At 45.4% G+C, this 27,084-nt stretch overlaps 2 protein-coding genes across 8 annotated transcripts in view; one reads left to right on the top strand and one right to left on the bottom strand.

Moving 5' to 3' along the window:
- Positions 1–12,879, top strand: part of CHRM1 (cholinergic receptor muscarinic 1) — a 290,095-nt gene extending 277,216 nt beyond the window's left edge. For 2 of the 4 annotated variants that reach the window (XM_030218913.1, XM_030218914.1), the window contains exon 2: positions 6,803–12,879. In XM_030218913.1, the coding sequence (XP_030074773.1) occupies positions 6,943–8,502 (1,560 nt within the window). In that variant the 5' untranslated portion in view covers positions 6,803–6,942 and the 3' untranslated portion in view covers positions 8,503–12,879. The remainder of the gene's footprint in view (positions 1–6,802) is intronic. The other 2 variants (XR_003943806.1, XM_030218916.1) reach the window with 2 other exon arrangements.
- A 1,855-nt stretch (positions 12,880–14,734) lies between these two features.
- The window catches only part of DPF2 (double PHD fingers 2), a 183,906-nt gene continuing 171,556 nt past the window's right edge, over positions 14,735–27,084 (bottom strand). For all 4 annotated transcript variants that reach the window (XM_030217954.1, XM_030217955.1, XM_030217956.1 and 1 more), the window contains one exon: positions 14,735–17,054. In XM_030217954.1, the coding sequence (XP_030073814.1) occupies positions 16,981–17,054 (74 nt within the window). In that variant the 3' untranslated portion in view covers positions 14,735–16,980. The remainder of the gene's footprint in view (positions 17,055–27,084) is intronic.

The following is a 27,084-nucleotide window of genomic DNA, read 5'->3' as shown; positions in this document are numbered from 1 at the left end:
TACTGCCACTTATACTTGCATTCATTCACCTGCTAACAACGAATTCCCCTTTGACCATTTTCTATTACATTATTGCTTGTTACATGTTATCATGAATTTCTTTCATCATATTTACTTAGTAACCAATTGAGTATCAGAACTTACCGTATTTTTCGGACCATAAGATGCACCGGACCATAAGACGAACCTAGGTTTTAGAGGAGGGAAATAGGAAAAAAAAAATTTGCTTTTTCCCTCCTGTAAAACCTAGGTGCTCCGGTGCGTCTTGTCCGAATCCCTCCCTCCGAGTTTGGGATTGCCCTCCCCCCGGCCCTGTCACCACTTCTCCCTACTCACGCGATCTTCCCTGGTGGTCTAGTGACGTCGGGGCAGGAAAGAGCCCCCACTTTCCTGCCCAGCGCACTGCTCTCCATCCTCCTGTATGCATTGCTGCCTGACGGTCTCGGCGAGATTCAAAATGGCTGCCAAGAATTGAAGTCTCGGCGGCCATTTTGAATCTCGCCGAGACCGTCAGGCTGCATACAGGAGGATGGAGAGCAGCGCGCTGGGCAGGAAAGAGGGGGCTCTTTCCTGCCCCGACGTCACTAGACCACCAGGGAAGATCGCGTGAGTAGGGAGAAGTGGTGACAGGGCCGGGGGGAGGGCAATCCCGAACTGGGAGGGTGGGCGGCCTGCCAGCCGGCCAGCCAGCCGGCCAAATCTCTACCTTCGGATTATAAGACGCACCCCCCCCCCCCCCGTTTTCCTCCCAAATTTGGGGGGAAAAAAGTGCGTCTTATAGTTCGAAAAATACGGTATATAACTCTAAAGAAGTCCAATGTCTGTTACTATAAGCACAGTCTAATTAGATCTTCTTGATCTGATTCCACTTCTCTGGTTGGTCTTTTAATCCTCTTTATGGTCTAAGCATGTATGGGATCTGGCATCGGTGGCTTAGGTACATTGTTGCTGCCTGCTAAGCTTGATAAAAGGGAGTTCTGGCCATCTTCAGAGGAAGCCTTAAGCTGACAGAGCTTGAGGATCCTCATTAACTAAAGTATTTATATTTTGAGGTGTGGGATAGGGCAAAGCAGAGAAAATTTTGGTGACTCAAGGATGCTGTCGCTGACTGCAGAAAATAGTAGAAGAGCGTTCTGGCAACCTTCGGAGAAGGTCCTCAGCTGGTGATGCTTGGGGATCCTCACAATCTATATAGCAAGGGTCAGGGCCAGTGTTAGACATGTTATGGCCCAGGTCAGAAAATAAAAGCGGGCACCATCCCCAATCCTATCTCCTCCCTGCCTCCCCTATGATTTCCCCACGCGCCATTACTATCACACGACAGACCCTCAACAAATACAGAACAAGGGATCACAAATTAGAAGTAAAAATATTTAGATAAAAATTGAATTGAGAACTCCAAGAAGTGAAACTTAACATGTACTACAACACTGGAGAAATAAAAACGGAAATGCATTTCCTTTTCTACTGCTATGCTCATTTCCCAAAGCTAACATATTCCATTTAAAACATTCAAAATAAAATGCTTTTTTCTACCTTTGCTGTCTGGACATTTTATTTTTCCATTATGTTGGTTCCAATTTCCTGTCTGTCATCTAATAATTCTCCTTCAATTGGCTGCTGTCCATTTATCTTTTCTCTTCACTGCTGTCTATTCCCTTACTACACCTACCTTTAACATATTGTTCCTTTTTAGCTCTTTCCTCTTTTTTTCTTTTCTGTCTCTCTGTCAACTCAAATTTAACCCTCTTTCTCACCTGTCTCCTCCTGTTTACTTTTCAGCTACTTCCATTTTCTTCTCTCACCCACTAGCTCTCCCATTCCCCATCTCACTCCTTCCTCAGCCTTCCATTTCCTTTCATCTATAATTTACTTCCCATTACCATGTTATTTCTACCCTCTGTAAATCACTATCTTCTCATCCATTTCCTTGCTACCATCATCCTCCCCCTCCTGGCTTCTTCCTCATGGTTTCACCATTCCCAACATTTTCCTTCCTCCACCCTTGTAGCCCAGCATCTGCTCCTTCTTTCTTTCCTCCGCTCCCCCATAGCCTGACATCTCCCTGTCCCTTCTCTCTTCCCTCCTGCCAGACCTCTATGGTCCATCATTTCTCACTGTCTCTTCCCTCACTCCCATCTGCTCCTAGATCCATCTCCCTCTCTCCCCTCTTCATCTCCTGTGCATCTCTCCCTGCCTCTCATCCAACCCTATGTCCTACATATCTCCCTCTTTCCCGCTGTCCATCTTCTCTCCATCTCCCTTATACCCCGGATTCAACATCTCTCTTCCCCCTCCCTCCCATGCAGCATTGTCTCCCTTCCTCCCCCACGTCCAACTTTTCTGCCTCCCTTCCACTCTCCATCATCTCTCTCTCTTTCCCTTGTGCCCCAGGTCCAACATCTCTCCCCCCACCCCCATGCAGCATCTCTCCCTACCTCCCCTCCACTGTCATGTCAAGCATCTCTCCCTCGCCTTCACCCCTATGTCCAACATTTCTCCCTATATTGACCCTCTCTGCCTCAATGCAGCATCTCTCCATCTCCATATACAAGATTTCTGCTTTTCTGGCCCCTCTCTACTTCTTTTCTGCATCTCTCCCTTCCTCCCCTCCACCCCCTTGTACAATTCTCCCTCTCTCACCCCCACCATGCTGCACCTCTCCTTCCCTCCCCCACCTCACACACATCCCCTCTCTTCCAGTTCCTCCACACCCTACAGTATGTCTCCCCTCTCGTTGGTGGGTCCGCAGCAATGATTCCTACATGCTGCCTGCCTCTAATCTGGAGTTGGTGAGGAGAACAATGATTAATGTTAAGGAAGAAAGAGAGATAGCCATGGAGCCCAGCCTGCTTCCTCCCACACTGGCACTGTCAAGGGTACACTGCTGCTGGGTGGATGTGGCCCAGGTCCACCTGTGGCTATGCCCATGCTCGATGCCTGTGAACTTTGCTGCTGCAGCAATTCTGCCAGCTCCTCTGTGAGCATGGCTCAGAGCAACCAGGCATCAGTAATGGCTGGGCCAGTGTCAGAATAGAGACAGCCTTGCAAATATTTTGGTATCTAATCAGAAGTGGTGTCCTGGCTATGTGGAGACTGCTGAGTTGGCACCAGAAGCACAGAGGGGGAGTGGTCCTCCTGGCCAATGCCCTGGAGCTCTAGGGACTGATACCAATGATTCATTGCCTTTGCTCAGTGCTTGGTATTGGGATCCCTTGGTGCCGATGAAAAGGATGTGGAATCCACACGCCTCCTCAGTGTTGAGTTCAATGTTGACTGGTCCCAGGGCTGTCTCTCACTTCCATTATGCCAGTGCACTCCCAGTGTCAGAAACAGCTCTAGCACCCATCAGAACCAATGATTCTGATGCTAACATCAATGGACCGGAGTTAGTGCTAAAACTTTCTTGCGCTGGGCCTCTCTAGCTTTCTGGATCTTATTACAGGTGTGTTCTTAAAGTAGTTCTATCAAATGGACCAGTTCTGACATTTCAGAAATCCTTTCCTTCGCCATGGTTGTTGCTGAGGGAGAAGGCTATGTGGAGTTTGGGGCAGGCCCCAGCAAAAGATGAAGGTCTAGCCAATGCAGGCATTTGCTTCTGATGTTCCTAAACTCAGATTAAACACCTCGTAATCACAACCAAAGCACAAACGTTTCTCTCACAGTGTCTCATTCAGGAAGCACAGAAAACATTCATCTTCTGTGATTACTGGCCTCTGGATCACAGTGGAGCAGGTCTATGATGCAGGTTGAGCAGGGGTGGGCTTCTTTCCACCCCTAGAAATGTGTTCTCCATTGAAACTAACAAGTTACTCAGGAGTTCCCGCAGGCACATGAAAAATTCTCCTGGAAGGCAGGGTGTTTGCATTTTTCATGCATAAGTTCCTGAATTTCGCCTGTAAGCAATATGTTTGCAAATCTGCCTTCTTTAGTATGAATTAAGAATGTAACTTTCAAGTACTCTTCAGGCAGAACAGACAATGCCTTTGGAATTTAATTTAGATTTTGAAGGTATAAGGAGTGAAAGGAGAAAGGTGAAACCACTCTCTGGAGGCACAGGCAAGTGAATTTACAGGTTAAAAGCCATGTTCTTGCACTTAGGTATAGCACAGAGATAGCGGTCGGTGCTTGTTCTTGAGCTGATGCCAGCACATTTGGCAGCACAGGGAAGATGTGCTGTGTGGCATCTTTCTCCAGGTGGGAGAATCTGCCCCAAGTCTTTGTGCTTTTCTGCAGGTCCCTAGTTAAGACTATCCAGGAACAGTGGAAGGCCTACACCCTTGCTAACTGGCTTGAGAGGAAGCAAATGAGACTAGAGAATGACACGGGGACAGGGACCAGCGCTAACTGTGGGGATCGGGACGGGGACAGAGCCCACAGGGATGGGATGGGGACAGAGCCTGAGGGGACAGGGACAGATCCTGTGGGGACGGGGGACAAACTTTGTCCCTGTGTCATTCTCTACTTTGAGGACCATTATTTATGTTTGAGTGATACAGACAATATTTTGATTTTTTGGAAAAACAAGCAAACATGCTGGCCACAACTGGCAAAATTTGCATGGGGGAATCCTGTACATTCCTGCTACCATCATATCTTCTGAGAAGACATCTTCTATTGCAGGAAGGACTATGGAAGACTGGAGAGCTAGACTGAATCCTGAGATAGTTGATGACTTATTCATCTACAGATTTAAAAATTGTAACAGTGCTTTAAAGGGTATATTTCTCCTCTGATAGGGCATAGAGAGCGGGTTGTATTTTGTACCCCTGGACATTTTAACAGGATGGATTAGGATTCTTTGGGTTGTAGAAGTCAGCTATTGTTGGGGTTGGAAGGGTAGAAGGTGGTGGTGGGGTTATTATAGTTACTCATTATTATTGTTTTCTATTTGTGATGTATAAATAACAGTTAAACAGCATATTGTTCCTTTTTATACTTTAATAAAAAGATTTAAAGATAAAATCATAAGTGCTCGAGGCTTCTGCAGATAAGGACAGAGCCCATGGGGATTGGGTGAGGATGGAGACAGAACCTGCAGGGTCGGGGTGGGAATGGGGTGGGGACAGAGACGGAACCCACGGGGATGGGGACAAATTTTGTCCCCGTGTCATTCTCTAAGTGACTGGGCAAAAGGAAGTCAACCAACCTTTCCTTCCTTTGGCCCTGCCACACTTCTCTTCCTTCCAATGACTCATAATGTCCTCATCACACTTAAAGACACAATTAAAATCATTGGCATTACCTTAGATAATTATCTTACATTTACTCCCCCTATCTCATCACTGATACAGAAATCATTTTATACACTCAAATATGTGCAGCTCACTCTCTTCTTGATTTAGCCGCCACCCAACTACTGATTCACTCTTTAATTATGTCCCTTCTTGACTACTGTAATTCCTTTCTTTGCAGTCTACCCATTATTAGCTTTGTAGATTACAAGTGGTCCAAAATACAGTAGTTAAATTGATTTAAGGTGCAAAAATTTATGATAGTGCCTCTGCTCTTCTGATAAAAGAACGCTGGCTTCCTATTTTTTTATAGGTTCCAGTCCTGCTTACCAGATCTTACATTCTGGAATTCCATTGTTGTTGTTTTTTTTTTAGTTTTCTTATTCCCTATACTCCATTGTGATCCCTCCATTCTGCTTATCAGCATCTTTTGGTTGTTCCTTCTTTCTTGCAAATATGTTCACATTCCGCCCATTCCTCCTGCTTAGTGTTGTTGCACCAACTTTATGGAACTCTCTGCCTCTGGATCTTCATTCCAAATTATCATTTAAAATATTTAAGGCATTATTACTTCATTGTAGCTTATAAATTACCATTAGATAATTGATTTTATCCCATTATGGCATCACTTCCACTGTCTTGTTACATTTCACTCCCTCCCTTCCTTTTGTGTCTTAGTATGACTGTTAATTTAGATTCCTTTTAAATTCATTCCTTTCACCTTTTATTAATAGATTAATGTAACCTAAGCCTACCATTGTTTTGTTTTCCCTCTTCTCCCCTTATTCTTCTTAAATTTTAATGTAAACTGCTTAGATAGTTGTATTATTTGCGGTATACTAAATAAAGTGAACTTTGAACCAAAGATCCTGAGCCCTGGTGCTTGCATTCTGACTGCTACAGGTGCTGTGCTATCTGTTTTTGTGTCCTGATCTGTTGTTTTTAATGATTTTGTCAGACACCACTGCATGAAAGAAAATACTACAGATTAAAAGGTAGTGGGTAAGAAATCAACGGACCAATTACAAATAAATAGCATATACCTTCAATGTGCATTCCACCCTGAGAATTTATTTATTTATTTGTTGCATTTGTATCCCACATTTTCCCACCTGTTTGCAGGCTCAAATCTTTCTAACGTTCCCAAACAAACGCAAGCACGCACACACTCCTGTCACCCACTCTCAATGCTCTAAATACACACACACACACACACACACACTCTCTCTCCTTTCCAACCTAACACCCACCCAAACACTCATTTCTGTACCATAAATACATATACCAATGTCCCTTCCCAGAACCCAGACACACACTAAACACTTTCCTACCCTCCTATCACCCCACCCCAAACACACAATTATGACAATGACATTATAGTTTTAAAAAATCAAAGTAGATCCTCATCTTTTTCAGTGGTTACATATTGCTGTTTGAAACACAATATATTTTTAAAATTAATTTTGGGATGCTTTTAGTAGCTAACATTACAGCAAACGACTGTGGATAATCATTGCTTTAACACCCCCAGTGACTAATCCAGTTTTCTCTGTCATGTTTTATTCTAGGTGATGTTGCCCTAAGCTAGAAAGAATCAATCTCCATTCACCACCCCCTTCTGGTCCTGATCTGGCTGGAGCCCCCTGTGGCTTTCAAATCATTATGCTGCAATAAGACAACAACCCCAAGGAGTGCCTGGAGCCCCACTATGAGCAGCACTGCTCCCTCCCTGGCCCCCAACAGCTCTGAAATACTAAGTTTGGACCCCCTGGGGGACCACTCTGTGTGGGAGGTTATCCTGATCGTCCTCACCACTGGGATCTTATCACTAGTCACCATTATAGGCAACCTCCTAGTGTTGCTTGCTTTCAAGCTGAACAGCGACTTAAAGACAGTGAATAATTATTTCCTTCTCAGCCTGGCCTGCGCAGACCTGATTATTGGCGTAATTTCCATGAATCTCTACACCACCTACATCATCATGGGCCGTTGGATGCTGGGCAGTGTACTGTGTGATCTCTGGCTGGCTCTGGATTACGTGGCCAGCAATGCTTCAGTCATGAACCTCTTGATCATATGTTTTGACCGTTATTTTTCAATTACTCGTCCTCTGACCTATAGGGCAAAAAGGACACCCAAGAGGGCAGCCATTATGATTGGCCTAGCTTGGGCCATCTCTTTTATCGTGTGGGCCCCTGCCATATTGTTCTGGCAATATATTGAGGGGGAGCGCACAGTCAGTGCAGGGAAATGCTATATCCAGTTTTTTGAAGTGCCCACCATCACCTTTGGCACAGCCATTGCTGCCTTCTACCTGCCTGTGACAATCATGATTATCCTCTACTGGAGGATTTACAGGGAAACAGAAAACCGAGCCAGGGAGCTAGCAGGCCTGCAGGGGTCAGAGACAAAAACCATCATTAAGCCAGCTCCAAGCAGCACCAAGAGCAGCAGCAGCAGCTCAGAGCAATCCCAGCAAGTAGAAACACACACTGTGGTGGTCCTCCAGAAAAGGGAAAAGGCCTGCTGCTTCCCCAACTGGAAACAGGGCCCGCCAGCCCTGAAATCCTACCTGGACCATAGCAATGGGAGCCTGAGTAACACAGAGGAAGGAGAATTGCCTGACTCCTTGACCTCATCAGAAGGAGAGGACCAAGCCTTTGAGATGAAAAGCATCTGTTCTGTCGTCATCAAATTGCCCATGATCAACTCTGTGGTTCAACCACCAGCTATGACAGCCACCAGCGCCTTAAATGAGAATGCCCCCAAGCATGTGCAGGGAGATATGGCTAACTCCAGTAATACAGAAAAGAACAGAAGTGGCAAAGCACCAATGGACATGAACTCTGCTAAAGTAATCAAGAGACTGCCAAAGCACAAATCCCTACCTCTGAACTCCACTGCTATAAAAGGCAAGTCAGCCGCAACCAAGAATCAGATTTCCAAAAGAAAGAGCTTATCGTTGATCAAGGAGAAGAAGGCAGCCAAGACACTTAGTGCCATCCTGCTGGCCTTTATCCTCACCTGGACACCTTATAACATCATGGTGTTGGTGTCCACTTTCTGCAAGGACTGTGTACCAGCTCGCCTCTGGGAACTGGGCTACTGGCTCTGCTACGTCAACAGCACTGTCAACCCTATGTGCTATGCACTCTGCAACAAGTCCTTCCGTACTACCTTCAAGATGCTTCTAGTCTGCCAGTGGGACAAGCGGAAATGGAAGAGCCATAAACATCCCATCTTGTTCTTTAGAACTCCATCACACTGAAGTTAGGTGAAGCCAAGGATAAATTGTAGGATGGTGAGCTATCAGCACCTCATCTTTTTAACCCCACACTCCAAAGTTGCACACACTCCAGCAGCAATAGAAGCTAATTGCATATCTGAATATCAGTTATCTCAGCAATATGCTGCAAACCTTTGCACAGTCTAATAGAACATTCCCAGCTGCCCCTGCTCCCTTCCACAGTCCCTGAGATAATGCTTCAGATGTCTATGCGCCTTCCTACAGCTTCTGATCAACAGAAGAACTATTCGAATTTCCTGCACTCCCTCACACACAGCCTGTTATCAATAAAAGAGCTCTTATGGCTAAGTGTACAGACTCTGATGTATAGAAGAGGTCTTCTTCCAGCTGTCTGTGCTCCATTCTGTTGTCTATAAAGCATGTTTGTATTTTCAATTACCTTACCACTTGCAGTTTTGAATTTGGCATTTTGAGGGGATCCTCTTCACCCTCCCACAAACAGAACCTACAGTCTACACTAACTTAAAGACTTGCCCAGATTTAATGTGCCTTCTACTTTAAGAAAGGCAGGTATGTCCATAGCTGAAATGAGTAACAACATATCAGGAGAATCTAATGAGTTTAGGGGTTTTCAACTGCGATCCACATTTCAGTAAAGCCTCACTGCAACCTCATGAACAACCAGGTTGGTACCTTTTGCCAATGCTTATGGGAGGAGACCTGGGCACTGGATTAAGCATAGGATTTATAAGAAACAAAAAGGAAGTTGATAAGGCTTGTATTTACGTAAGAACAGAGACTGTGGAGGCCAGGAATGCAATGGAATGTAACCATATTTGGGACAGATATAGAAGACAGTGACAGGAACAAATTTGAGAATTGTGTAAAAGTCATGGGAGCAGAAGACCTGGTGCTCGTTTACTCAAACACAAAGGGTACACAAACCTTTTCTGCTTCAAACAAGGAAATCACCAGTTTCTAGCAAATAGCAACTTTATGTTCCCTAGGCACTTTCCTAAATCTATGGCTCTATTTCCCAGCCTAGGTTTTGCTTCTTTAGCCATTAACACATGTTGGTCAACCCTGAACTAAGAATATCCACTGTATTTGCTATATAGGGGACAAGAAAGGGTCTGTGTATATGCTGAGGAAAATTGTTCACTTATTTTTTTCCATCTTGTTTCTTTTTATTTCATTCTGGTTTTCTTTCATTTTCTTCTGTTTCATTATAGCACATAATAGCATAAACAATACATTAGCACAAATCGTACTCAGCATCTCCATTTCATCCCTTCCGTAGGTTATGGACAAGGAAGCAATGGGGCAAGCTTCTGAGCAAGGCAAATGTGACTGCTACTGCCAGAGAGAAGGATTTGGACTTCATTGTGTTGGCTTGGGGCAGAGTGATGGGGAGAGATATCACCTATAAACCCCTGAAATTACAAACTAAAAGAAATGTTATTGTGTATTTATGCCTGCAGTTGTTTCTCTCTTCAGCTCTGCTGCTGCTATATGACCTTCTCTAATGCTTTGATTTTTTGCTTCCCTCCCCTACCTCGATACTCCTCCCTAAATGAGTATGCCAACATCCACCTGGATCGATGTTGACAATACCAATGCTGGAAAGACTATGCCTGGAAAGGGGGTGCATGCCATGTGGTGCCTGTGCTTATCAGCACACATGCAGACCCAGCAAGAGAAGCACCAGTCATTCTCATGAACTCATTATTTGCTCTCTATTCATAGGGTTCTCAGGTGATGGATGTCACCAGCATACAAGGAGGGCTAAGGAATACAGGTGCAGAATTTAAGAATGGAATATAACCATTCTTCCACCACTGTAAGGAAGTGATGATGCATACTGTACTGTATCTCACAAGAAACTTCACACTCAGAGGAACAGTCACTCTTATTGTAACATTATACATCCCAAGTCCAGTTGCAAAAATCATCACCACTCCCCACAAAGCCACACCTTCCGATTCCAATCCAAATAAAGGACAGGATCTGTTTACACATTACTTATGCTAATTCCAGCTTTAACAATGCACAAACTGATTCTAGTCTGAAGAAAGGGCAAGTCTCCTGTAGCACTCACCCCTCCTCCATCATCTCTGTACTCTGGGTTTTCTCTCCTACCTTGAAACATACATCTATGTGCATCAAACGTGGGGTACAGATGTATGCAGCTTGTGAAGTTACACTTTTATTTATGATAAGTGTTATGTCCCCCTCTGTATCAATGAGCCCTTCACGTCCTGCTCCTTCAAGAACTGATCCTTCTAAATCAATCCCTTTAGGAAGTGTAAATAGCAAGTGGCCTCATGCAATTTACAGTATAAAATCTTTTTGATTAAAAAGAATGTAATGAAAGAACAAATAAGTCTTTTTATAAGTGTATATGCTGGTGGGGGGGGGGGCACATATGTAACCTTCCTACTATTTAAAGAATAGTAGGTAGCAACATGCAGGAAAACTGTTTTTCTGAATGCAGCTTTCAGCTGAGCAGATACAGGCCTTGCCCACTAGTTGCATCTTATGTTAATCGTCCTGCTGGCGATGAATGTTCTTGATTGCTTAACCACCAGAAAGTCTTTACTTTTTCACATAAAGTGAAGTGCCATCTCTCAAACAGCTCTTTGACAGATGCTTACAAACAAAATTGTGTACAGACCTCAGCCACACATATGCTCTTCCCACAGATAAGTCCAGTATATAATACAAGCTGAGGCCTTCTCTGCCAATAAGTCATTCATATCATCTCACTCTGCACCTTTACTTGAGGTCTGGCTCCTGGGAAAAGGAAGAGACCCCAAGATTTCCAGGCACAGTCTGACCCACACTGGTGTAAATGCTATTTATCTATCCACACTAAGATGATATAAATAAAGCACAAAACAAACTACTATTATGCTTTAAAGCCCTCTACAGTGCAAGTTACTGCAGCCTAAAGTTACCCGGGAGGAGTGATGTCTAATGAGTCACCAGGCAAGGAGACTCCTTTAGGAGAGCACACACACCTGGGATGGGAAGAGGGAGGAAGGGATGAAGAGGATCTCTACTGATGACAGCCAGATAAGAAAGCAAGATAGGACACGGGTTTGGAAGGGCTTATGCCTGATGAGAAGCAGACAGGATGGAGGCTGATGACTCACAGAGGTGAGGAAAATAGCAAAGACTGCTGTATATTGGTTCTGAGATTCTTGAGCCCCCATGGAAGTTATGAACCCACCCCTCCTGAGAAGCATGCAGTTTTCTAGTTTATGGGAAGCAATTCAAATAAAGCAGTTTAGGGTGAAATCTGACATTTCTTTTGGACCAATGTATGACACCCCCAACCTAGCAAAAGACTGATTAATGCTGCTGGCACATAAGCTGAGTGTAAACGCTTCACAAGGCTTGAGCAAGGCCACTCTGTGGTCCTGAGAAAGTGGAATCTGGAAGCCTGTTTACTCTGGTTGTCCTAACACCATTGCTCTTTCTTCAGAGACAAGGAGGCGGTATCACAAGAAAGCCAAGGAGCAGGCATAGAGAAGTACCTCCCTGTTTTACCCCATCTTTTCAAGAACTTAAATTTAGGTGCTGAGTGAGATTGAAGGAATGGAGACATCAGCTCCCAATGTTAGGCAGTTATATCTTTTGGACTGTCAGTGTCAACCTATGTTTTCCTTCATGCTGACAAGGTAATATTAAACTAAAAATATTAAGATGCACACAACACTGTGATCTATAGCAAGCACATCTGAATAATTTGGATGTAAAGCTGGGCTGTTCCTCCTCCCCAGGTTCAGCACAGGACCTGTTGCTGCTTCTTACAGATCACCGTTGTCACTCCATCTTCCCCTAACTCTACCTTTTTTTTCTTTTTCATGTCGATACTGAAGAGCTTCTTTCAGGACTCTTTCAAGTTTCATTCTTTCCACGTTTCCATCATTCCTTTTATTTGAATTTATATAAGATTTTTAATTCTTTTTTTTCCTATCTTATTTAATTGCTGTTGCCCAGCTTCTTTGCACTCCTCTATTATCTATTACATAGTAAATGATGCTAGATAAAGACCAGTGTGGCCCATCTAGTCTGCTCGGTAAAATGGCAAGGGTTGCACGTACCACTGTGCAGGTTACCCCAGTCTATTTTGAAGTGTTTAAGTCTTTTAAGTTTTAGTGGAAATACTCTATTACTTTGACTCCATCCTCTCTGTGGTTCGCCCATGCCTTTTTGAATTCCATCACCTGTTTTTGTCTCCACCACTTCCGGAGGGGGGTCACTACCCAAGCTCTGGCTCTACAGAAAGGTGTAAGAGCTACCACAGATGTATAAATGTGTTTCCCTTCTGTTTCTGCCTTTTAATATTATATGGCTATTACCATTGTAATAGATGTTTATGTCTGTCAAATAAAACACATCACCTACTGTGACTTCTGAATACATGAGAATTAACTCCCAAGGATGCACAAAAGCAAAACAATTTTTAAAGATCTTCTATAATAAAATCATGAAATACTGAAGAGATTGCAGCTGTAACAGGTTGAACATACCACACCAAAATGCTTCTCATCTTTTTTTTTTTTTAAGCATGGAGGGCTCCCATCACATAGGTCAGATTAGGTCATGGCTTTTCAAAATGTTTTGGTTAATTACTGTCTTGCTTGCCAGGTAATAGGTAGAGGAACTGCTCTGACTAGGGTTCTTCCAGAGGGAGTTTTATACTAAATTAGGTCTGAAACATAAGCAACTTCTATCTGACGTATGCCATGCACCTGCTTTACTTCAATCACATCAGGAAGGTGATGCACATTATGAATACATATTTATAAAGCACCAGGGACATACAGAACTGAGATAAGGCCCCCAAAATCTTGCCATCTAAGTGTGCACCCAAGGAAGTGACATAGTTAAGGCTGTTTGATTCAAGCCTGCTTTTACCCCATTGCATGCAAGTGTATGTATTTCTGATTTTCTTAAGAATGGCAGAGGATATGAGCCTTGGATATACTTGGGTAAAAGAAGAACCTGACTCTTGGCACAATAAGCTCCTGCCACCTTCCACCTCCCAGGACCATACACCATGAGGAGGGCTGCAAGGACGATATATAACTTTTAGAACATGCTGAAATGATTCAGGATGCGAGTTAAAGATCAGTTCCTTAGGCAGATTATTAACAGTGATGTGGTTTCAAACAAACCTGGCACAGATAAGAAATGTGAACCATCTACCCTCCCCCTTTCCAAGCACTGTCAAAAAAGTCTTCCTACTGATATGCTGGATCTAAAACCCCAGCCGCCTGTTAATTTTGTTGTTGGCTTTCTAGCTGATGCATGGTTCAGCCTAGCTCCCCCTCCTTTATTCCAAAACTCAAACACTGCAGTGTTGGCAGTTTTATTTTTAAAAATTAGAAAATAAAAAGCAGTATTTCCCCTTTTCAGACACGATGACATTGGGGGGGGGGGGGGGGGGGGTCTTGGCAGCATACAGTTGGTTCTTTTGTGTCAATGAGCTGGAAATAAAAATCAAGATGCCGCTGGCAGCTCATTACTATTGCTCCACGAGAAGACAGATGGGCAAAAACACTTGCTTGAATGCTTCAACTCTGACCACTGCCAGTCACAAACACAAGGAAGAGAAGACATTTTAATCCCCAGCTTGGCTACTGTGTGAGAGATGAGGCACATCAATTCATCTCCCAGTGCCTCACTTCATACATTTGTTCCTTCTCTCTGACTTCAGAAGCTGTTAGGCAAACTCTAATTGCTAAAGCTGGTTATAACCTGGGCTTCTAATTTGAGGTTAAATAAATAAATAAAAATTGATGTTTATTTGATAAACACCAGAAAAATCCCACTTGCCCTCGTACTCTCACCCTTTCCATGGCTTGTCTTGCAGCCTTCTCCTCAGTTCTTGTACATTTTTCTGCACTGATGCTTAGTGAAAAATGTGCATATTTAATTACACCAGAAAAAGTATCCAGCAATAGCATGTGAAAACACCAATAAAGAGAGAGAGAGTTTGTACCCTCATTGAACTTCAAATTACCTAAAATGTGCACGCCACAATTTATTCAAAAATACCTTAATAGAAGCCCTAGTTATATTTCATGGCTAGAACATAGCTGAGGAGAGAGAGAAGATCCTTGATGAGTCAATCTTTGGTGAAGCGGGGAATGGAGCTTCTAAACGAAAATTTCCCTCTTTCCCTTCCCCCTCCCCCTCCCACACCCAAGAAAAGAGGCCCCAAGCAAATCTCCCCGAGACATGTGTGTGTAAAAATGTTTATTTTACTACTGTAATAATGCAGTGACTTTACAAAATAGAATAGCACCCTGCTCCTCGCCCAGGGCACAAAGGAAACTGCAAGCCATACCCCATACTAATGGCTGACAATGCGGATCTGCCATGGACACACCCGACTTCACCAGAACTTTAACCCCAGCCATGGCAAGTTGCTCCCTTTGCACTGCTGCTGGCCCCTTCCGCTGGCAAAAATATAATGAGTAGTCAACATGGAAGTAGCACAGGTGGCTCTTGACTGCTTCTCATTCATGCAATGAGTTGAACTGAGGATGACTTGGGAAACCAACATTACCAAGTGCAAAAACAGATGATGTGGCATCAAGGTCATAAAAAAATGAGACCATGTCTTTTTACCTATAAAATGCAACTTTCTTCAAAAGCAGTCTTCCGTTATGCAGGAAAACTCAATATATATAGTAGAAGAGCGCCATCTTGGGGCTACAGCAGCCACTGCTGTTCTAGTTATTCCATCTGTTTTACTTTGGTTTAGAGGATAGGCAGGCAGGAAGTGGGTGACTCTACTCCCTTGCCAGAGCCCCACATCAGCACAATCTTAGTGCCTGTGGCATAGCAATGCCTCCTCTGGCCATGAGCCGCGCTGGAGGAAGCATGGGGAGATGATGTCAGAGCAATGTAACCTTCGGTGAGTAGGGAGAACTCAGTGAGACATTACAAAGAAAGGACTAAACCAAAAGCTACACAATTAATTAAGATCCATTTTAAGACAGCAGCACTAGGGAAAAAAAAGGGGAATAACTGGGACAGAACATTTACAAACAGCTCAAAAGCAGAGGTAGGTTTGCAGAAGTAACTTACAAAATAGGCACCTTTTCCAACTGTCAAAGAATTCCCAGCAAATGCACTTTTTAATAGTAAAGAAAATCCCACACCATCTCTGGCTGTCGCAGGCATGGTCCTCCAAGAGTTCCTTGGATCTGTGAGGGGCACCTGGCCAGCAGATACAGACACAGTCCAGGATAAATGTCCTCAGGTGGTCTGCTACTGAGGAACTATTGAGACTGCAGGAGGCTACGACTTACTATAAATGGCTTGAATATGCCATCCCTTTCACGTTATGGGGCATTCTCACCAAACCGTCATCTGGCTGTCCCACTAAAAACTGAAGTCATATCACAGAGAGGCTGATGCAGAAAGCTACCATGGGCAGAAGCACATGCTTAACAAGCATTCTGTGTGCACATTACTGACCACATGATGCAGTAGACATGGGCGCACACTATATTAAAATGAATGGCAATAAGGCCATTAGCTATTCCACAATACACAGAAGTAAACAGGGGTTTTTAATTCACACACAGCAAGAGAAAATTATTGCCAGGTCACATGCAGAATATAACAGGTGTCTGACACAATTTAATGCCAGTTTTTCAGGTTTGAATGCCTCCTTTTTCTTTTTGTTGCAATGTTAAAGGAAAGAATGGGTGTATCAGCTCTGTGCGTGTGTCCGAACAAAAACAGAAATGCCAACACACATCTGCAAATAAAGCAGAATGTTCTCCTCTACATCATTTGCCTCACAAAAATTTTTGCAAGGCTAATATTTATGTGCAGAACACTCCAGTTCATGCGCAGATGTGTGCTGGCACAGTGTTGTTCGGACATGTGCGCAGTGAAGGTGCCCTTACCACAGAACCTTTGTGCACACTGGCCAGACAGGCTTTCCCCGATTGGCTTGTGAGATCTATAATTATTGAATTTACATCATCGCCATGGAACATCTCATTAATTTTGTGGTAGAAGCTGTGAAATCGGCCATCGGCACATGGCTTTACCATGTGGCTTTCTGCATCAACTTCAGAGTCTATTGATAATGGGTTGGCTGAAGGCATCTTTCTATGTTCAGAGGCCACCTCCAGCATCAAAAGGTTAGAAAGCATATTAATTTCCAGCTGCCCTAGAAAATGTTTTCATGTAATCTGGGGCCCCAGTTGCTAACTACTGTAACTGTAAGTTAAAGTTATGATACCCCAACAACCTTCGCCAACCCCAGTTAATTCGGAAAATGGTGACAGTCAAGCTGTACCGTGTAACAGAAAAGTGAAGCCATTATTTAATCTAAAAAGTCTAACCTAAGAACTCAATGCTGGGAGGCAAGTGAAGCCTATGTTAAGAGGATAGATAGGATTACCAAAATGTCTCTGCTAGTCTCCAGCACTGAGCCTGTTCCCCCCCCCTCCCCCGCCTGAATCAGGAGGTCTGGTTCTGGTAAATTGAAGCCTTCTCTTTCAGCAAATCCAAACACAGATGGCAACTCCAGCTTCCTGCAAAAGACAGTAAGCAAGGAATTATTTATATAAATATACACACACACACACATATATTTAGCTCACACCTTTTCATCAGTAGCTTAAGTTACATTCAGGTACAGTACGTATTTCCCTTTCCTCTGAAGGATTATGATCTAAGTTTGTAGAGGCAATGGAGGGGTTAAGCAACTTACCCATACTCGCAAGGAGCTGCAGTGGGATTTGAACCAGGTTTCCCTAGTTCTCAGACCATTGCTCTAACCATTAAACTACTCTTCTAGCAAAGATAAGTATGTGAAGATAGTATCATGGGAGATGAGCTGGGAAAGAGAAATGGCGTGAAGCTAAGTGAAAATATAGACCAAAACAGACAAAGACAGGACATCACTACAAGAAAAAGGAAATAAGACAGCTTTGTCACAGGAACAGCCTTCCTGTTTCCTACAGCAGCTCAGAAAACATTTTGAATTCAAGAGTTCTGAAATTCTGCATTGCTTGTGGTTTATTGCATACATTTTCATATTTACGTTCATATTTAATTTACATTATAAAAGTACAGTAATTTGTCAACTCTGTGTGTTTGTGTAATTCATTTTTTGATTGGCAAAAAGACCTTCAATAGTGCAGGACATAGGGTGGCTTGAGTTTTATTTTTTATTTGAGGGGGGGGGGGAAGGGGGCAGAATAGGGTCTGATATGGAGAGAAAAGAGAAGAGTTTGGGGAGGAGGGAGGGAGGTTGAGATAATTCTGGATTCTCCAGCCACCAGGGAGAAGGATCAAAAGACCAAGACCGAGAGGCAGAAAGATGTCCTTTCCCTTGGCCCCAGTCCTGCTCCTTCTTTATTGTATTCCTCTTCCTTCCTTCCCTTATCTCTTGCCCTTTTCTCCCCAATATATCCTCTTTCCCACAGACCCTAGCTCTGACCTCCCTCTTTCATCCCCTCACCTATCAATTCTCTGAACTCACTCCCTGATCCTTTCTCACATCCACTTTACCAATCCTCATTCACCTATCCCCAAGTTCCTCCTCACATTGCCAGCCCATTTCAAACCAGTGCTCCCCCAATCCACTCTCTCCTTCAATTACCCCCAACCGATCCCCTCACAAGCCCTTAGTTTCTTCACAACTTTTAAGCTTCTCTCTCCACCTTTCCAGCCCCTTGTAGCCTACCAATCACTCCTAATGTTCTTTTTCCTCTTTTCAATTTGTACTTTTCCCCTCCCAACCTCCTCTAGGCACTTCCTCCCCCAAACTGATCCAGCCAGATGGTAGGAAGAGAGGAACAGAAGCATATCATGGCAGCATCCAGGACTAACTTATTCTTTGGACCATGGAGGGCACTGTAGCATTGTGTGGCTCAAATGCAAACTGGATTATGGCCAGATGCACCACAGTACCCTCTTCCTTTTGCCAGTCAGATCTGCATCATCTTGGAGGCAATAAGATGAATTAGAGGAATACAGTATAGTTATACTTGCTTAATCCAGTGGCTCATTTCCATGATTCCATGGCCAGGCAGCTTCACAAGAGACAAGGAGCCCTTGTCATAGATGATGCACAACAGCAAACACAGGTGATAAATACTGAAAGGGTACTTAATTATAAGCTGGGCATGATCAATCACAACCACTGACATTTCAAGACACAAAGACAACTTCAAGTCCTGCAAGACCCTGATCAGTTTTACCCAAACTCATGTCAGATGGAGCAGTGGCTCAGTTTTCAGAGATGATCAAAATATATGAAAAATAATGAGGGGTCAGATCAGTATCCAGTAAGTGGGGAGGCAGCAGCAGTCAACCCCCCCCCCCCCCCCCCCACTGTATCTCCACATCATACTCCAGAAACAATAATCTGGAGACTGCGGGAGAGCAGCAGCACCTCATACAGAGGTGCTGATCAGAAGCCCATTGGCTTGGCTCTGCTCCCAGTGCCTCTAAATTGTTATCATCATCTTATTTACCCCCTTCAAGCAATTTGAGAGCTCCCTGTATCCGCAAGAGTGACAGTGCAGCAGCAGCAGTGGTTTGTGTTTTTTCCATAGCCCGAGAGTGGGAGGCAACCAATAAAGATAGCAGAAGCAGTGCAGGAAAAGAAACTATATGGTCGTAGGTAGCAAGATGGTGGCAAATCCGGACATGCTGTGGCTGTCACTTTGCAGGAGGAAGCTGCTTGTGAGCTAACAAAGAATGTCTTCAGTTGTGAACAACAGCTAGCTTGGAGGAAATCTAAACTACCCCAACTTGACATTTCGTCCTTTAGATTGTAAGCTCTTCTGAGCAGAGACTGTCCTTATTTGTTAATTTGTACAGCGCTGCGTAACCCTAGTAGCGCTCTAGAAATGTTAAGTAGTAGTAGTAGTAGTAGGATATAAAAGTTTAGAACATCAAGCAAATTATCTTCAAAGTGTTGAAGAACGCCTGACTAGGCAAGAAGGCTGAACAGAGGAAACAGATACAGCTGTGGACACTGGAAGTAAAATAAAAGCAACTAACGGAGAAAGATGATCAAGAAAACCAAAACTGCAAAAAACAAAAACAAAGGTGGTTGGCCTGCCTGAAATGGCTAAGGCCCAGGAACTGTGGGAGATCATGGAACGGTGGCTCCAGGAAGCCTTGGGCATGGAGCAAGTGCAGTTACCAGTAAGGATTGAGTGGGTGCATTGTGTGGGGGCTGGCAATGAGGAAAACAGGAGACCGAGGCAAAGTGATAGCCAGATTACTCAATTATGCAGATAAGCAGAGTGATGGAGCTATACAAAAAACAGCAGACTTTGGAGTACAAAGGTAAATGGCCTCTATTATTTCAAGATTACTCTAATAAGGTGTCAGAGCAGCGATGCACCATAGCTCCATAGTGTGAGCAGTCACAGAAGCAAATGCATGAGATTTTTCTTGCAGTACTCAGCCATAATAAGGGTCATTCATGGGAATCATGGTTTGTTGTCTGTATAATCACAGGATCTGAAGATGTTTTTGGAAAAGGTTCGCTAAGGTTGAACTGGACAGGGGGATTATGCCAGAACCTGGATGGCTGGAACTCAAGTGCAGAATGGAAGCTTAGTTTGGTTCATTTGTTTATTGCTTTGGATACAGAATAAATATGGAGAGACAAATATGGTGATAGAGAGTTTGAGGGAGAATGGCCTAGCCCAGACCCAGGTGCCTGTGAGATGTATATATGATATGATACTCTTGCAAATTCAGAAGCTGAAAGTTTTTTGCTGATGATGAACAAATGTGAGATCGTTTTGATCTTTAACAGCTCTTTACATCAGTTTTGATTTTGAGCTCGTTGAGGTTCATGTGTTGAGCTAATGTTCCTGTACTGTCTATTTTTAGGTATACTAGTCCCCAAGTCTGATCAAGAGGAATGGGGGCATAAGCGCTGTCTAAACTGTATTTACTGCACACATGATATGGAAGTAAAAATTGTCATCAATCCCACCAATGGGATTCATTTCATTTGAGAACAAAAACTGACTGCACCACGGCACAAGTAGTGTATGCCATCCAATGACCTTGCCAGAAATGGTACATAGGGCAAACCAAACGTAAAGTTAAAGAACATATGGTAGAACATCTTAGTAACTTACGTTTGAAAAAATGGACGCACCATTAGTAGCACACTGGACTTCCCAAGGTCATCTGGAATCAGACTTAAAATATGTCATTTTGGCCCAAGTGTAGCTGCGATGGGGGGGATATAACTGCATCATTAATCCAGCTAGAACAAAAATTCATTCATCGATGGGACACGGTACAACCAAGAGGACTCAACAAGGAAATAGAGTGGTTAACACCCTGACAAAGCAGCACGATTAATGCAATTAAAAGGACTATTGTCAGCTGAGTTTCTATATAAATAGCTGTCTTCACATCATGCGCTAGGCTCCTGAAAGCAGGGAGGAACTTGACACGGTTTTGCTCCCAGTAAGACCGTAAAAGATACAATTCAAAAAAACATAATTCAAGAAACGTTTGGACACATAGTTTGGAATGTATTCAGGATTGAGAAAGTTGTACTAGGAGAAAAGAGAGCAATTATGTGCTATTTTTCTGTGTTCTGTAGTTTTGTAGATACGTTCCCTTTAAGACGCTGCCACGGTGAAACGTGGCCCCAAGTTGGGAATAACAATGGGAAATTGATTTTAAACACTTTGAGCACCAACACATGGGTGTGTATTGATCAGCAACAGCACAACAAGATCCTGCACTGGACAGAATACGCCTAAGAGATAAGTGCTACTCCTACTTATAATATTCTAAGGACTGTGATTTCTATCTATACGTTCTTTTAAAAGAGGTAGGCAGGCAGGCAGGAAGAGTGCTGTGATGGTTTAGGGTTGTTGTGCTGCATGTTGTTACCATATACCACGGTAACTTGGCACAATAGCAAACATTGAGCACTGCATATTACAAAACAAAAAATAGCAAATATTTGAAGAGTAGAAGGTGTGGCATTATATACTGGGGTGAATATTATATCTAAGTTAAAATTTAATGCCAAGAAGTATAGAGTGATGCACTTGGAGTGCAGAAACCCAAAAGAGAGATACCGAATAGGAGGGGAGAGATTAGTAAGCTCGACTCAGGAGAGACACCTTGGGGTGCTGGTGTCTGAGAATCTAAAGGTGAAGAAACAATGTGACAAGGTGACGGCAGTGGCCAGAAGGATGCTAGGCTGCGTAGAGAGGGGCATAACCAGCAGAAGAAAGGAGGTGTTGATGCCCCTCTACAAGTAGTTGGTGAGGCCCCACTTGGAGTATTGTGTTCAGTTTTAGAGGCCGTATCTTGCTAAAGATGTAAAAAGACTGGAAGCGGTGCAAAGAAAAGCTACAAAAATGGTATGGGACTTGCGTTGCAAACCATACGAGGAGAGACTTGCTGACCTGAACAAGTATACCTTGGAGGAAAGGAGAAACAAGGGTGACATGACACAGACGTTCAAATATTTGAAAGGTATTAATCCGCAAATGAACCTTTTTCGGAGACGGGAAGGCGGTAGAACTAGAGGACATGAATTAAGGTTGAAGGGCGACAGACTCGGGGGGGGGGGGGGGGGGGGGGGAACAAATAAACAACCATCATGCAGTGAACAGACAGTCCTAGCTGGAATGTGTAAAATAATCAACAAAGATAGATAAGGAGAATTTAAATGAAGACCTTTATGAGCAAGGGTATTTCAAATTGGATGTGGAATTGTATTAATAACCAATATTGTTGTTTTATAAGGAGAGGGGTGACTCGATCTCATCTCTTGGCATAAGTAAGAAGTCTATTGTGTTTTGAATGGTCTGTAGTCATCAGATAGGATATTGAGGAAGTCCTGCATAATGATACTGCAGTAGTCAAAACAAAATGTAATCAGGGCATAGATAGATGTCTTCATTTTTGTGAAGATATAGCCAAGAAGTCACACTTTTTTGACTACAGACATAATTTGACAAGGGTTTATCCAGGATAACAAGAGAAACAGGAAGTTAGCAAAATAAAAACTTTGCTTTAATGATATGGAGAAACAAATAAGGGCAGGGAGCTGGACCTGAATGGTACAACTAAAGGAGATAAAATTAGCAGGTAAGATCTCGTTTCTCCTTCCTTGTCATGTGTCCCAGATGTGGAATGTAAAAAACCAGTGCTCAAGATAGTGAATGATACATACCTGTAGCAGGTGTTCTCCGAGGACAGCAGGCTGATTGTTCTCACGACTGGGTGACGTCCGCGGCAGCCCCCACCAACCGGAAAAAGCTTCGCGGGCGGTCCGCACGCAGGGCACGCCCACCGCGCATGCGCGGCCGTCTTCCCGCCCGTGCGCGACCGTTCCCGCCAGTTGAATGACAAGCAAAAAGATGAAAACGCAACTCCAAAGGGGAGGAGGGAGGGTAGGTGAGAACAATCAGCCTGCTGTCCTCGGAGAACACCTGCTACAGGTATGTATCATTCACTTTCTCCGAGGACAAGCAGGCTGCTTGTTCTCACGACTGGGGTATCCCTAGCTCTCAGGCTCACTCAAAACAAGAACCCAGGTCAATTGAACCTCGCAACGGCGAGGATACAACAGAAAATTGACCTACGAAGAACAACTAACTGAGAGTGCAGCCTGACCAGAATAAATTCGGGTCCTGGAGGGTGGAGTTGGATTTACACCCCAAACAGATTCTGCAGCACCGACTGCCCGAACCGACTGTCGCGTCGGGTATCCTGCTGGAGGCAGTAATGTGATGTGAATGTGTGGACAGATGACCACGTCGCAGCCTTGCAGATCTCTTCAATAGTGGCTGACTTCAAGTGGGCCACTGACGCTGCCATGGATGAGCCGTGACATGACCCTCAAGAGCCAGCCCAGCCTGGGCGTAAGTGAAGGAAATGCAATCTGCTAGCCAATTGGAGATGGTGCGTTTCCCGACAGCGACCCCTAGCCTGTTAGGGTCGAAAGAAACAAACAATTGGGCGGACTGTCTGTGGGGCTGTGTCCGCTCCAAGTAGAAGGCCAATGCTCTCTTGCAGTCCAATGTGGGCAACTGACGTTCAGCAGGGCGGGTATGCGGCCTGGGGAAGAATGTTGGCAAGACAATTGACTGGTTAAGATGGAACTCCGACACCACCTTCGGCAGGAACTTTGGGTGGGTGCGGAGCACTACTCTGTTGTGATGAAATTTGGTATACGGAGCATGAGCCACCAGGGCTTGAAGCTCACTGACCCTACGAGCTGAAGTAACTGCCACCAAGAAAATGACCTTCCAGGTCAAGTACTTCAGATGGCAGGTATTCAGTGGCTCAAAAGGAGGTTTCATCAGCTGGGTGAGGACGACGTTGAGATCCCATGACACTGCAGGAGGCTTGATAGGGGGCTTTGACAAAAGCAAGCCTCTCATGAATCGAACGACTAAAGGCTCTCCAGAGATGGCTTTACCTTCCACACGATAATGGTAAGCACTAATCGCACTAAGGTGATTCCTTACGGAATTGGTCTTGAGGCCAGACTCTGATAAGTGCAGAAGGTATTCAAGCAGGTTCTGTGCAGGGCAAGAACGAGGTTCTAGGGCCTTGCTCTCACACCAAACGACAAACCTCCTCCACTTGAAAAAGTAACTCTTTTTAGTGGAATCCTTCCTAGAGGCAAGCAAGACACGGGAGACACCCTCAAACAGACCCAACGCAGTGAAGTCTACGCCCTCAACATCCAGGCCGTGAGAGCCAGGGACTGAAGGTTGGGGTGCAGCAACGCTCCGTCGTTCTGCGAAATGAGAGTCGGAAAACACTCCAATCTCCACGATTCTTCTGAGGACAATTCCAGAAGAAGAGGGAACCAGATCTGACGGGGCCAAAAGGGCGCTATCAGAATCATGGTGCCGCGGTCTTGCTTGAGCTTCAGTAAAGTCTTCCCCACCAAAGGTATGGGAGGATAAGCATACAGGAGGCCGGTCCCCCAATGAAGGAGAAAGGCGTCCGACGCTAGCCTGCCGTGTGTCTGAAGTCTGGAACAGAACAGAGGCAGCTTGTGGTTGGTCTGAGAGGCGAAAAGGTCCACCGAGGGGGTGCCCCACTCTCGGAAGATCTTGCGTACCACTCTGGAATGGAGCGACCACTCGTGCGGTTTCATGACTCTGCTCAGTCTGTCGGCCAGACTGTTGTTTACGCCTGCCAGGTATGTGGCTTGGAGGAGCATGCCGAACTGGCAAGCCCAACTCCACAACCCGACGGCTTCCTGGCACAGGGGGCGAGATCCGGTGCCCCCCTGCTTGTTGACGTAATACATTGCAACCTGATTGTCTGTCCGAATTTGGATAATTTGGCAGGACAGCTGATCTCTGAAAGCCTTCAGTGCATTCCAGATCGCTCGGAGCTCCAGGAGGCTGATCTGCAGATCCTTTTTCCTGGAGGGACCACAGACCCTGGGTGTGGAGCCCATCGACATGAGCTCCCCACCCCAGGCGAGATGCATCCGTCGTCAGCACTTTCGTGGGCTGTGGAATTTGGAATGGACGTCCCAGGGTCAAATTGGTCCGAATGGTCCACCAGAGCAGTGAAGTGCGGCAACTGGTGGAGAGGCGGATGACATCTTCTAGATTCCCGGTGGCTTGGAACCACTGGGAAGCTAGGGTCCATTGAGCAGATCTCATGTGGAGACGAGCCATGGGAGTCACATGGACTGTGGAGGCCATATGACCCAGAAGTCTCAACATCTGCCGAGCTGTGACCTGCTGAGACGCTCTGGTCTGCGAAGCCAGGGACAAGAGGTTGTTGGCCCTCGCTTCGGGGAGGAAGGCCTGAGCCGTCTGGGTATTCAGCAGAGCTCCTATGAATTCCAGAGACTGGGTTGGCTGGAGATGGGACTTTGGGTAATTTATCACAAACCCCAGCAGCTCCAGTTGAATAGTGCACTGCATGGACCGGAGGGCCCCTGCCTCCGAGGTGTTCTTGACCAGCCAATCATCGAGATATGGGAACACGTGCACTCCCAGCTTGCGTAGATACGCCGCTACCACCACGAGGCACTTTGTAAACACCCGTGGGGCAGAGGCGAGCCCAAAGGGCAGCACACAATACTGAAAGTCGCCGTGCGCCCAGGCGGAATCTGAGATACTGTCTGTGAGCTGGCAGTATCGGGATGTGAGTGTATGCATCCTTTAAATCCAGGGAACATAGCCAATCGTTTTTCTGAATCATTGGCAGAAGGGTGCCCAAGGAAAGCATCCTGAACTTTTCTTTGACCAGGAATTTGTTCAGGCCTCTCAGGTCTAGGATGGGACGCATCCCCCCTGTTTTCTTTTCCACAAGGAAGTACCTGGAATAGAATCCCTGCCCTTCTTGCCCGGGTGGTACGGGCTCGACCGCATTGGCGCTGAGAAGGGCGGAGAGTTCCTCTGCAAGTACCTGCTTGTGATGGGAGCTGAAGGATTGAGCTCCCGGAGGACAATTTGGTGGCAGGGAGGCCAAATTCAGGGCGTATCCGCACCGCACTATTTGGAGAACCCACTGGTCGGAGGTTATGAGAGGCCACCTTTGGTGAAAAAATTTTAACCTCCCTCCGACCGGCAGATCGTCCGGTACGGACACTTTGAGGGCGGCTATGTTCCCGTGGATCCAGTCAAAAGCCCGTCCCCGGCTTTTGCTGTGGAGGCGCAGGGGGCTGCTTAGGCGCACGCTGTTGACGAGAGCGAGCGCGCTGGGGCTGTCCCTGTGCCTGACGAGGCCTTCGGGCCGGCTGGGTGTACCTACGCTTTGCAAAAGAATAGGGCACAGCCTGCCGGGCCCGGGAAAAATGTCCACCTGCTGAGGTGGATGCTGAAGGCGCCCGGTGGGAGAGCTTGTCGAGGGCGGTTTCCCGCTGATGCAGTTGGTCCACCAGCTGCTCGACCTTCTCACCAAAAATATTATCCCCCCGGCAAGGGACGTCGGCCAGTCTCTGCTGGGTGCGGTTGTCCAGGTCAGAGGCACGCAGCCATGAGAGCCTGCGCATCACTATACCTTGGGCCGCAGCACGAGATGCCACGTCACAGGTGTCATAGATACCCCTGGACAGGAACTTTCTGCACGCCTTCAGCTGCCTGACCACCTCCTGATAAGGCCTGGACTGCTCCGGCGGGAGCTTATCGACCAGGTCCGCCAGTTGCTTCACATTATTCCGCATGTGGATGCTCGTATAGAGCTGGTACGACTGGATGCGGGTCACGAGCATGGAGGATTGGGTAGGCCTTCCTCCCAAACGAGTCCAGAGTGCGAGACTCCCGCCCCGGGGGCGCCGAGGCGGTATCCCTCGAACTCCGTGCCCTCTTGAGAGCAGAATCCACGACCGCCGAGTCATGGGGCAATTGGGGCCGCATTAACTCTGGGTCCGAGTGGATTCTGTACTGGGACTCTGCTTTCTTGGGAATGATGGGATTAGATAGTGGTCTCATCCAGTTCCGAAGCAGTGTCTCTTTGAGGACATTGTGCAACGGCACCGTGGAGGACTCTCTAGGTGGTGATGGATAGTCGAGGACCTCGAGCATCTCAGCCCTCGGCTCATCCACAGAGACCACGGGGAAGGGAATGCAA

This window comes from Microcaecilia unicolor, chromosome 11 (genome assembly GCF_901765095.1).
Source record: "Microcaecilia unicolor chromosome 11, aMicUni1.1, whole genome shotgun sequence".
Lineage (NCBI taxonomy): Eukaryota > Metazoa > Chordata > Amphibia > Gymnophiona > Siphonopidae > Microcaecilia > Microcaecilia unicolor.
The sequence above is the reverse complement of the archived record's forward strand: the minus strand, read 5'-3'. Positions and strand labels throughout refer to the sequence as shown.